Below are 14767 nucleotides of genomic sequence, written 5' to 3'. Positions count from 1 at the left end.
AGGCTCTGCTTTCCCCTCACGTTTTGGGTTTGGCGTTCAGGAAGCCTGTGTCTGGGGGGTCTCAGAGTGCTGTGATGGCCCCTGGTCCTACTCTACGTGGGGCTGGAGGCTGTTCCCAGGGGACGGAAGGAGCTCAAGTATCGGGATGCGACACAGCAGAGTTCTGGAAGCTGCAGCCTTGCCTCGAATTTGCCATGTTTTGACTATGAAAGTGAAGCCGGGCAATAGGGGCGCCTGGCCCTTTAAGGGCAGCCTCTCCACCACCACCCTCAACCCTGCCTGCAATGCAGCGCTCACCGAGCGAGGGCGCTAATCCCTCGCGGTCCTCCACCGGCCCGGCATGCACCGCGCCTTCTCTCCCATTTCCCCGCCATTGTGCTTGGGAGCGCGGGGCGCGCGCGCCGTGCCGCGTGACGCCCGGGGAGCGCGGATGTGTGTGTGGGCGCGAGGCGGCGGGCCTGGGCCATAGACGCTGGGCCGGAAGGAGAGGCGAGAGGGGCTTGGCTAGAGCGTCGCCCCGGCAGCGGACGAGCGAGACCGAGTCCGCCAGGCAGCCGCAGCCGCACCCGCGCCTGGACAAAGCCGCCGCCGCTGCTCCGCCCTGCCCCGCCCCGCCAGCAGCCCCGCCGCGGAGCCATGTCGGCCAGCAGCCTCCTGGAGCAGGTAGGAAACTCGCCGTTCAGCGCTCGGCCTGTTCTTCCTAGCCGTGCCGAACCCGGCCCCCTAAGCGAGGCCGAGGCTCAGGGCCTAGTGGCGGGCGCGCGGGCCGGGCCAGGCGGCGACTGCGGCCTTCCCCTACCGCCACCCCCGTTCCCCTCTTTCAGGGCCGCGCCTCCATTGTGCTGCGGCGCGGCCGGGTAGGGCCTTCCCCAGCTGGGCTGGGCCTTCACCCTCCGGGCCGCGCCTCGCCGGGCTCCCCGCCCGCGCCGGGGCCGCCTCGCCCCCCTGACTCACCGCTTTCCCTCTTTCTTTCCATGCCGCGCCAGAGACCCAAAGGCCAAGGCAACAAAGGTGAGAGCTCCGGAGGAGGGCTGGGAAATATGGGATCCTGTGGCGGAGCGGCTGGGGACCGGGGATCCAGTGGGGAGGGACGGGAAAAGTCGTCTCCGAGATCTGCTGGGCATGTTCTGGGGTCTCTGCGCCTTTACGCAGCAGAGTGGCTGGGAGAAAAACAAACCCTGGGCTGTGGTTTCTAGGGCTGGGGAAAGTTTGCGGTTCAAGAGCGTATGGTGGTGAAGCGTCTTTCTGTTGGGTTAAGTGTGGTATAATGCAAGTAGTGAGGAGTAGTTATGTGCTAAGGTTTGTCCTGAAGTAGTTTAAGTCAGCAAATGTTCATCAGCAGAGTTTCTTCTAACGCTCTGCATCCCTTCCTCAGTGCAAAATGGATCTGTGCACCAGAAGGATGGGTTAAATGATGATGACTTTGAACCGTACTTGAGTCCTCAGGCCCGGCCGGTGAGTAACAACCTGCAGAGAGCCCCAGGGGCTTCCTGCTGCTCTCTAGCAAAGGCGAATTTGTCATCTTGGTGTTTCCCCATTCCTACAGATTGGATTTTGATGTTTGGCTTCCTTGCCATGTTGCTTTATTTCATGTATTTGTTTCTCCAGGCAGAAAGCAGTGAATGCCATTAGGTTGTGGTAGGCCAAGGTATCAAGCTTTTAGCAGCTTTTTGAGGGTGTAAGGATTTCCTACAGTTGGTGTTGAGCTCATTTTCAATAGGGAACTGCCTGAAGTTAACCAGCTCTGCTCTTTCAGTTTTACTGCTCTGACTTCTCTCTGGCCCTTCACAGCATCTGAGGGGATGTGCTGCCTTGCCTCCTGCAATCACTTCACAGTTATGCTCTGGGGGCTTCTGGAGGGTACTCAACATTCTTATCTCTCCCCCATGTACACTGAAAATGCCTCTCGTGGGGTTTTCTTCTACATTTCACTCCACCTCCCCACAGAACACAGATGTGATGAAGGCTTGTGAGACCTTTGAAGACTTGAGGTAGAAGTGGAGCTGCTGATCAGCTCTTGGAAGTCAAGACTTCCCCAATACTTTTCCTCTTGGCTCTCTCTTTAAGATTGGCTTTGTTGTTAACTGGGGTTTGTTTGTTTTTCCTGATGAGTGGTAGGAGAGTAACACAGAATAGATGGAGTTCAGCTGATTAGATGGGGTGATCAAGCCTTGCAGATAAACATCTGGAGTAGCACTGCAGCAGTTAGTTCACTCTCCTGCCTTCTCCTTCCCTTCCAGTTGTGATTAGTAAAAAGTAGCTGAGGCTTCTTCCCCCTGTATTTTTTGGTCATTTTTACTGGCAATGCTGATGCATGTTTTATTGGAACACAAGGAGAGGTTTCTGTCTCAGTTACATTTTCAACAAGTATGTCCTAGCTTGAGCTAAATGAGGTTAAATACCATTTCAGATCCTGGCAGTTGTTATTACTCCTCAGGATTTAGCCTGTTAAAATCTCAATGCTCAGCTGCATTGGAAGTTACAAGCCTAAATTCAGCCTGCACAGGTGAGAGTGTGATGCTCACTCAAGTCTTGAGTAGCACCAGTTGCTACTTGAGTAGCATTTGATGGTGGTGTGTCCCAGAAAAAAACATCACCAATTTCCAGCTTTCTTCTGAGTGTGGAGCCCTGCAAAGTGTAGTTGTATTTAAATTTCTTCAAGATACTGAAGAGTCCACCATCATGGCAGAAGCACCATAAGATTTTGCCCTATTTTGCATCTTTTCTGAACTGAATATTTTAGCTTTTTTTTTTTGTATGTGGTAAAAATGTGTTTAAAAACAAGGAAGTGATGGGAGCATGTCCTAGGAGGTGGAGTAGAGCTGCTGCTCTAGAAATGCAGGAGCTGTGAGGTACAGCCACCATGGCACCTTTGGGGAGAGCTGATCTTTGTTTCTTACCACTTTGTGTTGCTCACCAGCTCTCCTTTGTGACACTTGGTAGAATAGAAAACAGCCTCCTGGAGCCTAGTCTGGAGAGGGCCATGGCTCTGCTGACCCACCCAGCCAGCCTCAAAATACGAAAGTATCAGAGTGGGCAACTTTTTTTGAAGATGGGAAGGGGAGTTATGGGTGTGGCTCTGAAAAATGACCTGAACACAGCCCTCTGCCAGAGGGGAACACGAGTGGCTCTCAAAGTCACCTTCTGAGTGCTCTACACAAGTGTGAGAGAACCAGGCTGTGAAGTTTCGTGGATCTTCATTCAGGAGCTGCTATTTCAGTGTGGCTCCCTGGCTTGTCAGCCTGATGGAGGAAGATCCTGGGTGTTTAAAGCTCTCAGTGATTCTTCCTTAAGAACCAAAAGTTCAACAGCAGCAATAAGTCATCTTCAGCCCTACTGAGCTTTTGTGAGGAGAGGTGGTGTATTTGAGGAACTTAACAGTGCAAGAAGCCTGAGTCATGAGAGAAGTAGGAGCTGGTGGAGTTTTATTTGTATACTAATGAGGAACTGTCAGTTGTAGGAGTGCAGGGCAGCAGAGCAAGGTGGGGTGTTGGGGAGCAGGGAGTAGTTGTGGATGTTATGGTAGTGAACAGGGGTGAGCCTGGCTTAAATCTGCTCTGAGCCAGCAGTGCTTCACTGCTGCTGAACTCCTGTGCTCCCTCCTTGCTGTGTGAGTATGGCTGGTAAGAGCTGAATGCAGGTTAAGTTAAAATATCTCAAGTTTAACGTAAGTAAGGAAACGTTTTGAGGGGACAAGGGGAGAGGTTTAATCCAGCAACGATGTGCTTCATGGACTTTGAGGAAGAGGCCTGCAGAGTGGGAATGACTGCTCTGCCTGCTGGACTCAGGTTTTAGCTGTGTTTGTGTTGCATTAAGGCTAATTTCCAGGAGAGTTCCTTGTTAGTCCTATAACTGAGGGGACTAGCTCTTGAAGAGCCTTTGGTGGTTCAAAATGATGTATTTTAAAAGTTCATTTGATCACAAATTGTCATTGTTTGTGCTTCTGCACAGCTTGAGCCCTCAAGACTCTTCCTTGGCTTGGGTTTATCAGCGCTAAGCTGCTCCATTAGTAAAGTTTCTCTGTACAGGAGTTAGTGGTGTGAATCACTTGCTTTTGGGACCCTTATCTGGTGAGACCAAGGTGGAGGGTGTGTGTCAGAGCCATGACACCATGAAATACCACAGAAGGCTTCTTGGTGGTACACAGCAAACCAAACCTCAAGCACCTGGTGTTAAATAATTCCTCTTGATTTCTGTGAAGTTGGGGCTGGCTCATCCCCAAACTTGTTGCTTTTCTTTAACTCAGCAGAAGGTGCAGAGGCAAACCAGCTATTTCTGTAGGGTGCCAGAACCATCTTGAGAACCTCCATAGTTTGCAGTGTGGCCTGAAGTCCTCTGGGAGCTTTGCTTGGTACATGAAGAACATGATTCAACAAAAAATGAAGTCGAGCCTGCTGCAAGCCAAGTTTTTAAAAGGGAGCTGAGCCTGGCTTTCATCTGGTGTGTGCCAGGCTCTCCAGCTTCCAGTTCCTGGGTGATGGTGTCTGTTAGCCAGGCTTCAGTGGTGCCCCGCATTGCAGGGGTGCTGGGAGTGCTCAGGGACAGTTGTTTTTCAGCAAACCCTGGTGATGCCTGAGAGGTCCCAGGCATCATGTAAAACGAGGCCTTTGTGGAACCTGAAGGCTGCTTGGGTGATAAAAGGGAGACCGAGACATGGAGCAGCTGCTATTGGTTTTCTTCCCTGGATTTGAAGCCTGCTTTCTTATGCTGTGCTGTCACCATCCTGTAGAAGGCTTCTCCTTCAAACCCTGTTGATGACTCCTCATTTTCAGTACCTGCCCACAACACTGAAGCAGTTTTGTGGATGAGGCTTTAAATCCTCTTTGTGTGCAGGTTCTTGGAATATTACAAGCTCGGAAACTTCAGAGGGTGAGCATGAAGCTGTTTTCCTGGGTGATAAGTTTAAAGAAGGTAATTAGGGACATTGATTTTTGGCAGTGCACTTCCACTGAACCTCTTGCCTTTTCTCCATATGCCACTTCTCTCTGCATCCTTCCTCCAGCCCCTCCCTCAGACACCAGAATAGGGGCTGAAAAAGGCAAGAGAAGCCCTCTGTGGTAATAGCTAAAAAAGTGGCTGACTGCTTAGGGTAAGACCCTGTGCCCAGGCCTACATCAGGAGCTCAGTGGGCTCCCACCTGAGCATGGGGAGCTTGCTGGGCCTTTGTGTTTCATCTTCCTGGCACCCAAGCAGTTCCCAGAGCAGTTCCTTCTCTAACAAAGGAGGTGTTTGAAGGCCTCTTTATCTGCCCAGCCCTAAGATAGGGAGGGGTGAGGCACAGGCCACCCCAGTGGCTCTTTCTTCCTGCTCCGCTGGCCCAGCTGCTGGCTGCTCACACTGTGGTTTGTGTCTTTCAGAACAATGCCTACACTGCCATGTCTGACTCCTACCTGCCCAACTACTACAGCCCCTCCATCGGCTTCTCCTACTCCTTGGGGGAAGCTGCCTGGTCTACAGGGGGGGATCCCCCCATGCCCTACCTAACCTCCTACGGACAGCTGAGTAACGGAGAGCCTCACTTCCTCCCTGACGCCATGTTTGGGCAGCCAGGGGCCCTTGGCAGCACTCCCTTCCTTGGGCAGCACGGCTTCAACTTCTTTCCCAGTGGGATCGACTTCTCGGCCTGGGGCAGCAGCAGCTCTCAGGGACAGTCCACCCAAAGCTCAGGCTACAGCAGCAGCTACGCCTATGCCCCCAGCTCACTGGGGGGGGCCATGATCGATGGGCAGTCTGCCTTCGCCAGTGAGACTCTGAACAAGGCTCCTGGCATGAACACCATCGACCAGGGCATGGCTGCCCTCAAGCTGGGCAGCACGGACGTGGCTGGCAGCATGCCGAAGGTTGTGGGGTCAGCTGTGGGGAGTGGATCCATCACCAGTAACATGGTGGCCTCCAGCAGCTTGGCCCCGGCCACCATCGCTCCTCCGAAGCCAACCTCCTGGGCAGACATCGCCAGCAAGCCTGCCAAGCAGCAGCCCAAGCTGAAGACCAAGAACGGCCTGGCTGGCTCGGTGCTGCCGCCACCCCCCATCAAGCACAACATGGACATCGGAACCTGGGACAACAAGGGGCCCGTGGCCAAGGCCCCGGCGCAGGCCCTGGTCCCCAGCGTGGGGCAGCAGCCGGCCCAGGTGTCCCCCCAGCCTGTGGGGCAGCAGATCAACAGCAGCTCACCAGTGGCACAGACCCCGAGTGGGCAGCAGCCCCAGGTGCTGCCGCCACCACAGCCAAGCCAGCTGCCGGTGCCCCCAGCCCAGCCCTCACGCTGGGTCGCTCCCCGCAACCGTGGCAGCGGCTTCAGCCCAGGCACGGTGGATGGTGGCACCGCAGGACAGGCCCAGGCCGCACCTGGGGCTGTGCCCACTGAGCCACACCCAGTGCTGGAGAAGCTGAGGTCCATCAACAACTACAACCCCAAGGATTTTGACTGGAACCCCAAGCACGGCCGCGTCTTCATCATCAAGAGCTACTCGGAGGACGACATCCACCGCTCCATCAAGTACAACATCTGGTGCAGCACTGAGCACGGCAACAAGAGACTGGACGCTGCCTACCGCTCGCTGGGTGCCAAGGGCCCTGTCTACCTGCTCTTTAGCGTCAACGGCAGCGGCCACTTCTGCGGCGTGGCAGAGATGAGGTCTGCCGTGGACTACAACACGTGCGCAGGGGTCTGGTCCCAGGACAAGTGGAAGGGGAGGTTTGATGTCAGGTGGATTTTTGTGAAGGACGTTCCCAACAGCCAGCTGCGGCATATCCGCCTAGAGAACAACGAGAACAAACCAGTGACCAACTCCAGGGACACTCAGGAGGTGCCTCTGGAAAAGGCTAAGCAGGTGTTGAAAATCATTGCCACCTACAAGCACACCACCTCCATCTTCGACGACTTCTCACACTATGAGAAACGCCAAGAGGAGGAGGAAAATGTTAAAAAGGTAAAACTTGTTTGGTTGGGTGAGGTCCTGTGGGGCAGGAGAGGAGGAAATAATTAGGAAAATCATTATCAGAAGTTGTTATTATTAGAAGTTACTGGGAAACAAATCATTAGGAAGAAATTCTTTACCAGGAGAATGGGCAGCTGCTGGAACAGGTTGCCCAGGGAGGTCATGGATGCCTCCTCCTTGGAGGTGTTGAAGGCCAGGCTGGATGAGGCCTTCCCTGAGCAAAATTTATTTTCAGCTCCTGGGCTGGAGCAGTTTGAAGTAGGAGCCAGGCTTTTGAATGGCCACCCCCTGCCCAGAGCGGGGTCAGTGACAGATGTTAGCCACCACCTGTAAAACCTTGAAGAGCAGCAGTTCCTGTCCCTTTCGAGGCGATCCTTTCCTGCACTTAATTGTTCTTCCTCTTAGGCTTTGTCTGATGCCCAACCCAAATCTCCCTCACAGTGCTTGGTGACTCCTTGTCTCCCAGGTGGCCATGGAGCATGTTGTTCTCTTCCTCTTTGCTGGGTGTGAAGCTGGTGGGTGGGCAGTGCCCAGCAGCCTGGCTCTTGAGCTGTGCTCGCTGCCTCCTGGCTCACTGCTCAGAGCTGTGGCTCAGAGCCTGTGGCAGTATTGATTCGTTAACAGGAGCATTGCTAATTAGCAGATCTGCCCAAAGATCTGTCACACCTCGAATCCTGGGGTCAGTTTTGGGGCTGGAGTCCGTCCTGAGAAGGGCAGCAAAGTTGGGGAGGGGTCTGGAGAACAGGGCTGGGAAAGAGCAGCTGAGGGACCTGGGGATGTTCAGCCTGGAAAAAGGAGGCTTAGGGGAGACCTCATTGCTCTCTACAGCTCGCTGAGAGGAGGCTGGAGCCAGGTGGGGGTTGGGCTCTTCTCCCAGGGAACAAGGGACAGGATGAGAGGGAATAGCCTCAAGTTGCCCCAGGGGAGGCTTAGGTTGGACATCAGAAGAAACTTCTTGACGGAAAGGATTTTCAAAGTCTGGTACAGGCTGGAGGTGTTTCAAAGAGGCAGAGATGTGGTGCTGAGGGCCGTGGTTTAGCCCCAGCCTTGGTAGAATTAGAGAATGGTTGGACCTGATGATCTTAAAGAGCTTTTCCAACCAACGTAATTCGATGGTTCTTTGAAAATTCAGTGACCAGTGGCTTTGAATCGTTCTTGTCTCCGGCTGGGTTTGTCACCTGGGGCTGACCTTCCCCACAGCAGGGCTCTGGCTTCTCTCTGATCCAACCAGTAATTACAAATAAGCATTAGCACCAATTTCGGGGTGGGGGTTGCCAAATCTTCTGCTGATCTCTTTAGTCTCAGCCATGGGAAATTTTCCACCTAGCAGCTGAAGAGCAGGATCAGAAGCTGCAGCTGCTCAGCATGGCAGTGGATGCAGCTTGCTTTTATCTGTTTGACTTAGAGCATTGTCTGCAAATGGCATCACCTGCACACAGGGGTGAGCAGCCAGCGCTTGGAGTGCTGGAGGGAAATCTCTCGGGAAGGAAATGCTCTGCAGGTTGTGGAGCTGTGAGCTTGGCTTGTGTGAGAGCCAGAAGAGTTTCTGTAACTTCACATCCTGAAACTATTCTACCTGGTACCCAGCCTGTGCTGAAGTGCTGATCTCTGCTAATCAAGGTTTTAAATGCCATCAGCAATCCAATCTGTGCAGGGCATCTTAGGAAGTGGGTATTCTCCAGAGCTGACTTCAGGGAGCAGCAGTTCATGGTGTGAGTGGGACAGACCTTGGCAGAGTGGGGAAAGGTGGGGGGGGGAGGGGTGTTGCTGAAAGGCAGGTGGGAGATGGATGGGAAGAGTTAATGCTGGGAGAGTGTAGGCAGGGAGTGAGCAGAAGGAAGAGCAGCAGAGAAGGAAAGGCTGGCAGAGAAGTGGCATCCAGGGATGCCCCATCCTGGAACCATTCCAGGTCAGGTTGCTTGGGGCTCTGAGCAACCTGCTCTAGCTGCAGATGTCCCTGCTGACTGCAGAGGGGGTGGACTGGATGAGCTTTAGAGGTCCTTTCCCACCCAGAACACTTGATGATTCTGTGGGCAGAATCTCCCTTGCTTTCCAGTCTCTGCCTCTGCTCTACTAATCCAATTCTTCAAAAGCTTTGAATGTTCTCCTGACCCAGAATGATAAAGCTGACTCCCAGTGTGATCATAGCTGAAGCAGTTTGGGGACTTCTTGAAGGCCCTAGCAGCTGCTTTTGTGGTTGAGCAGGTCCCCAACTTCTTCCATGTAAGAATTTTGACCAGAACTACAAAACAAACTCCTGAGCCACAGCAGTTCCCTGCTTTTGCTAGGAGTGCTGCAGTGACTTCAGGACAGCAATCTGCCTGCACAGAACCCAGCATGGGGGGGTGGGGGGTTTTGGAAGGGACCTCTGGAGCTCACCCAGTCCAAGCTCCTGCTCCAGCAGGGCATCCGCAGCAACCTGCCCAAAATCACAATAGCCAGGGGGGTTGGAAGCTCTCCAGAGAAGGAGACTCCACAATCTCTCTGGGCAGACTGCTCCAGGCCTCCAGTACCCTCACACTGAAGAAGCTTCTCCTGTTCAGGTGGCACCTCCTGGTTTCCAGTTTGTGCCCTCTGCCCCTTGTCTTGTCCTTGGGCATCACTGAACAGAGTCAGGCCCCAGCCTCTTGCCCCCCACCCTTTATCTCTCACTGAGCATTGCTCAGATCCCCTCTGGGGCTGTTCTTCAGGCTCTCAGCCCCAGGGCTCTCAGTCTTTGCTCCTCACAAAGCTGCTTCAGGCTCCTCAACATTCTGTGTGGCCTCTGCTTGACTCTCTCCAGTGGTTCCTTATCTCTTGAACTGGGGAGCCCAGAGCTGGACCCAGCACCCCAGGTGTGACCTCACTGGGGCAGGATGAGAGGTTTCTTTTCTGGAAAGGCAACAAATGGCAGCCCTACAGGAAGCTGCTTTTGGTTCTTTCTCCCACTGCCTGGCCCAGGGTCTCAATCTCGGCTGCTTGCAGGTTCCAGGATTTTAGGAAAGCAAACCAGCTCTGTGCTGTGCCCTCCAGGACCAGAGTGTTCAGCTGCCAGGTTTGTGGGTGCCAGTCAGGGTAAGGTGGGGTTTTGTGGGTCTGAAAGGTGTCAGGTTGGAGCTACTCTCTCTGCAAACCTACTGCTGTCTGCATTGGTGACAGGCTGCTGCTTCAGGGGTTATTGATGGTGGCAATGTCACTGCCCCCTGCAGAAGATGATGTGATTGAAGGGCAGACAAGCCCTGTCCTGTGAGGCTGTTGGAGCCCTGCAGGCAGTTTCACAGCCCCTGTGACAGCCATGCTGCACTGCTCTGGGTTGCAGCTTGCAAACCCTTCTTTCTCCCCAGTTGCAGTCTCAGAAGGGAGGATGCAGAGCCTGTTTCCCACAGGGTGGGCTGACGCTTTTTGCTGTTGGAGTCATCCTAGCTGGTGCTGTGTCTGCTCTGGCTTTACCACATCTGCCAAAACACTGTTCTGGCTATGCTTCAGCTCCTGGTTGTGCCATGCCCAGGCACAGCCAGCTGCTCCCTGTGAGAGCCAGGGGACCCAGCTCCTTCTCATGCACTTCCCCTCCCTGGCCTTGCTTTAGGCAGCTGTTGAGGTGCACTGTTTAAAATTGTTGCAGAGCCCTGAACTGATCGCTTTATCAGTATGCTGATTGCCTTCATGATGAGCATCCTAATGACTCCACTCAGCAGGCAGAGTTCTTTAGCAGCAGAGTTGCAGTGTGTGGCTGGCAGGTTCCCTGGGAACAGCACCAGGGTTTGGAGTGTGAGGTAACCACAGACTGCAAAGGTTGGAAGGGACCCCCAAAGGCTGCCTTGTCCAAGCCCCCTGCAGTTAGCAGAGGCACCTCCAGCTGATGTGTGCAAGGTGTCAGCAGTGGGGGCTTCTTGCTTCCTAGGTGCTCTGGTGACACTGAGGTTAGTAGCTCTTGACACAGATGTTGTTTCAGGTGATAATTTTATTATTAACAACCACCCATCCAGAGGGCAGATGAGCATTTGCTAGCCCCTTTGTTCAGGGGAAGCACAAGGGCATGCTTGTGTCCAGGTCTGGATTTCTCTCTGGTGCAGAAGGGCAGGGGGTCACAAGATGCTGCTGGAAGCTGATTGGGATCCCAAGAAAGCTGCTGAAGTGCTGCGGTGTGAGCCTGGTCTGTGCAGTGTATGCAGAGCTCCCTGTGCCTTAGTGAGGATTCTCCAAAGGGCTTTGTCTGAAGGAAGTCACTTTGTCTGCTGTGAGGTGTGATGTGACAGGTCTGCACTCCCCTGTTCTGTCTTCTGATCACTTTCACCACAGTTCCTGGAGTCCTCTCATTTCCCAGGGTGCTCCTGTTTGTACCTGGCACGAACTGCTCTGTCTTAGGGCCTCAGGAGTTAATAAACCAGTTCCTTAGTGGTGCAGAACTGGATTCTTGCCAGGCAGAGCAGTGCCACCCTGCTTGCACTGCATCAAAGTCACCCAGCAAAGCAACAAGCACTGACATTATCTATGCGGCAGGCTGGGATGGGGCAGGGATTGCTGCTCCTTCAGGGACTGGCTGCCTGGGGTGAGGCTTCTGCTTTGGGCTGGTAGTGGTGCAGCAGTGACTGGGAGCAGCTGGCAGGGAAGGGTCTGCATTTTGAGTTTTCTTCAGCAGGAGCCTGGAAGTGAAGATTTTCTGTTTCCATCTCATTAGAGCTTTATTGAAACAAGGACACTGAGCTGCCTTTTTCTGTAGTTAACTCAGAGCCATTTCTTGCAAGACCAGTTTAGAAGGCCCAGATAAATTCTCTTGTTTCTAACTAGGGGTGGGGGGAAGAAACCACCCAAGTTTCCTTATGTGCATCTGCACAGCTGGGGAATGCTCTGGCCTCTCAGCTCTGCTGTTTGTGAGGTGATTATCTCCTGGAAAATGGCTCCTGAGACTTTCCCATCCTCAGCTGCAGATTCATAGGAAATCCTGGAGTCCTGATGGTCACCTGCAAGCTAGCCCAAGTTAGGATTCAGCTGAAGCAGCTGCTGTGAGCTTGATACATTTAAAGGAGGGGGAAAAAAGAGCTGAAATGGAAACCTGTGCCCTAGTGAATGCTGCTTTGTGTTGCCTTTCATGTGGCAGTAAACTGAGGGTGCACACAGCAGCTTTAGGGAGTGCTGCCTCTTTCTCTTGAATCTCTGATTTCAGCTCTTCATGGTTGGCAGAAGGAGGTAAATGGACCTCTTGTCCCCTCAGAACACAGAATGTTGTCTGGTTTGCTTGGAGCATTTCTTCTGCCTTACTTGGGATAGAGATGGTACTTCAGCCTCAGACACAACTGCAGTGTGGCTCTTCTCCATGCCCTGCCTGTGGTGACAGCCCTGTGCTTCCCCCTTTGCAGTGTGGCAGCAGCACCCCTGCCTCTGGAGAGCTGAGCCTTGGCTGTTCGTGGGGGTGACCCCATCATGCCCCTCAGGCAGGAGACTGCAGGGCCTTGCCTGTGCTGGGAGGAGCATCAGCCAAGAGCCCTTGAGCTGTGGAAGGGTTTTGTTTTGGATCTGGAAACGGTCCTTTGAGCCTGGGCTGGGCAGTAACCCCTGGGGACAGTCCAGAGCTGCCTGTGTGCAGAGCAGCCTGGCCTTGGGCTTACCAAGGAGCCTGGCATGGGGTGCTTGGCACAGGAGAGGGCGTTGTAGCCCTCAGTGCCTGCCTGTGTTTGGTGCTGTGCTTCCTCTTCAGCTTGCTGCAGATGTTTGCCTGACAATTTTATGCCCTGGGTGCTGGAGGGCAGTGGCACTAACTGCTGGGAAGCCCCTGTGAACCTGTTGGCTCTTGAGTGTGAAGCCCTCAGTAGGTTTCAGAGTTGGTAGAGTTTTGCTGGTAGCTGTGGGCTGTGCCAGTCCCTGCAGACCAAGGCAGACATCAAGGTGTGAGCTGCAGGCTCCTTGGATGCCTACAGGGAGCTCAGATGAGGCCCATAGGTCTGCAGTGCCTGGGCAGGCAGAGCTGTGTCATGGCCACGCACTTGGTTCCTTGCCTCCTCCCTGATGCAAGAACTCCCTGATGCAAGAACTGCCTGACCCCTGCAGCACTGCTCCCAGAACCCCCCCAGGCTTCTGCAGCCCAGAGCTCTGCCTGGATGGACAAGGGACAGGACAAGGGGCAGAGGGCACAATCTGGAACCCAGGAGGCTCTATCTGAACAAGAGAAGAAACTTCTTTGGTGTGAGGGTGCTGGAGGCCTGGAGCAGGCTGCCCAGAGAGGTTGTGGAGTCTCCCTCTCTCGAGAGCTTTCACACACCCCCCCCGGCCATTGTGCCCCTGGCCAAGCTGCTGTGGGTGCCCTGCTGGGGCAGGGGGTTGGACTGGGTGAGCTCCAGAGGTTCCTTCCAGCCCCTCTGTGCTGGGTTCTGGGAGATGTGCTGAGCTGGTGCACCAGGTGGTATAACACCATGATGCCATGCACCACTGCAGGACCTCCTATGCCAGGAGCCATTGCTCAGGTGGGACAAGCCCCCACCAGAGCCCCAGGTGTGCCTGCGGTGTGTGGGTCTGCTCTGGCCTGACTACTACTTCTCTCTCTTGCAGGAGCGCCAGGGCCGTGTCAAGTAAAAGGCCTCTCCTGCCCCAGAGACTGCAGCAGTGATTGCATCCCAGCTGTCCTTCAGAGAGAGAAGGGAAGAGCAAAAGCATCCCAGAGAGAATTAGGACTTTCTTCCTTAATTTCATTGACTTCAGAAAGACTCTGGCAAGCCTACAGTTAAAAAAAAGGAAAGGAAAACCCAAAACCAACCCAAGAACCAACCAAGTATTGGAATGTCACAAGGCATAGGACTGAAGAAAACAAGCAACAAAAACCCAGAAAAGAAATCCCTTCTAGGTAGAGTAGAGGTAAAGCTGTCCCCTTCCTTTTGGCTTTGGTTGTGGTTTCAGAGCAGAGCTTTGGTTTGTCTCTTTATTAAGTTCTTTGGATTTCCAGGTCCATATGTGGCAGATGCCTTCATTTTTTGTTGTTTTTTTTTTTCCTCTCTAATTTTTAAACCCTGCTGCTCCCCTCCCTGCCCCCTGATCCTCCTCCCCCTGGTTCTGACATTTGCGCTTGGGAGACACAGAGTTGTAACATCCCCACGGAGAGTGGGGCATCTTCTGGATTTTCTTTCCCTCCCTGCTTCCCACCCACCCCTGGCCTGGAAGAGGAGGAATTCCATGAGGAAAGTGGGGGGTTGGCCTAAGGAGAATTGAACAGAAATTGTCCACCAGTTATGTCTAAAGGTGGTTATTTTTCTCTAACCTTTTTGTTACTCAGCAGTTGAGTCCCTGGTTTGCTCCTGTGCGTCATGCAGGGGAGCTCTGGGTTCAGTGGAGTTGTGGAAGCTGAGAGCAGAGGTTAAACTTTGGTTTGTTTACAGGAAAACGAATTTTGGACATGAGAAAAAAAAAAAGAGCTCTTGTAAGCTGTGTAGTGAATCTGTTCTTCAGTTTCTTGTTCAGCCAGTGAGGACTGGGCCTTGCCTTTCTTTTCACCATTAATCACTCTTGGTAATAAACGTGAGATCCTGTTGAGCATCACTGGTCTCTGCCACTCCCTTCCCAGGCCTGCCCTGCAGCAAGCACAGGAGGGCATCCTGGGGGGCCAGCAGGGCTAGGGAGGTTCTCCTGGTCCCCTACTCTGCCCTGGTGAGACACCTCTCATCTGAGGAAAGGCTGAGAGACCTGGGGGCTGTTTAGTCTTGAGAAGGCTTGAGAGGTCTGTAAATGAGGGGTGGGTGTCAGGGTGAAGGGACCAGGCTCTTCTGGGTGGTGCCCAGTGACAGGACAAGGACTGACAAGTGCAAGCTGGAACACAGGAGGTGGCACCTCAACATGAGGAGAAACTTCTTTGGTATGAGGGT

The 14767-nt window shown here is 53.6% G+C and overlaps 1 protein-coding gene across 2 annotated transcripts; it reads left to right on the top strand.

Annotated features, from left to right (window-relative positions):
* Nucleotides 1–636: 636 nt before the first annotated feature.
* On the top strand, nt 637–14428 carry YTHDF2 (YTH N6-methyladenosine RNA binding protein F2). Of its 2 annotated transcripts, XM_054395233.1 has the most exons (5): nt 637–663; nt 987–1011; nt 1376–1455; nt 5358–6932; nt 13464–14428. In XM_054395233.1, the coding sequence occupies exons 1-5, from the start codon at nt 637–639 to the stop codon at nt 13485–13487; spliced, it is 1731 nt and encodes a 576-aa protein (XP_054251208.1). In that variant the 3' UTR covers nt 13488–14428. The 2 variants fall into 2 exon arrangements, with proteins under 2 accessions (XP_054251208.1, XP_054251207.1); XM_054395232.1 differs by lacking the exon at nt 637–663 and having other exon boundaries at nt 975–1011.
* The last annotated feature ends 339 nt before the right edge of the window (nt 14429–14767 follow it).

This window comes from Indicator indicator, chromosome 33, assembly GCF_027791375.1.
Source record: "Indicator indicator isolate 239-I01 chromosome 33, UM_Iind_1.1, whole genome shotgun sequence".
Lineage (NCBI taxonomy): Eukaryota > Metazoa > Chordata > Aves > Piciformes > Indicatoridae > Indicator > Indicator indicator.
Note: the sequence above shows the minus strand (reverse complement) of the source record. Positions and strands in the feature narration are given on the sequence as shown.

Bases quoted from the DNA above. Each gene is read 5' to 3' on its own strand.
- YTHDF2 (XM_054395233.1), top strand. From the start codon at position 637: ATGTCGGCCAGCAGCCTCCTGGAGCAG. The intron at 664-986 runs GTAGGAAACTCG...ATGCCGCGCCAG, and splicing joins CCAGCAGCCTCCTGGAGCAG to AGACCCAAAGGCCAAGGCAA. The intron at 1,012-1,375 runs GTGAGAGCTCCG...TCCCTTCCTCAG, and splicing joins CAAAGGCCAAGGCAACAAAG to TGCAAAATGGATCTGTGCAC.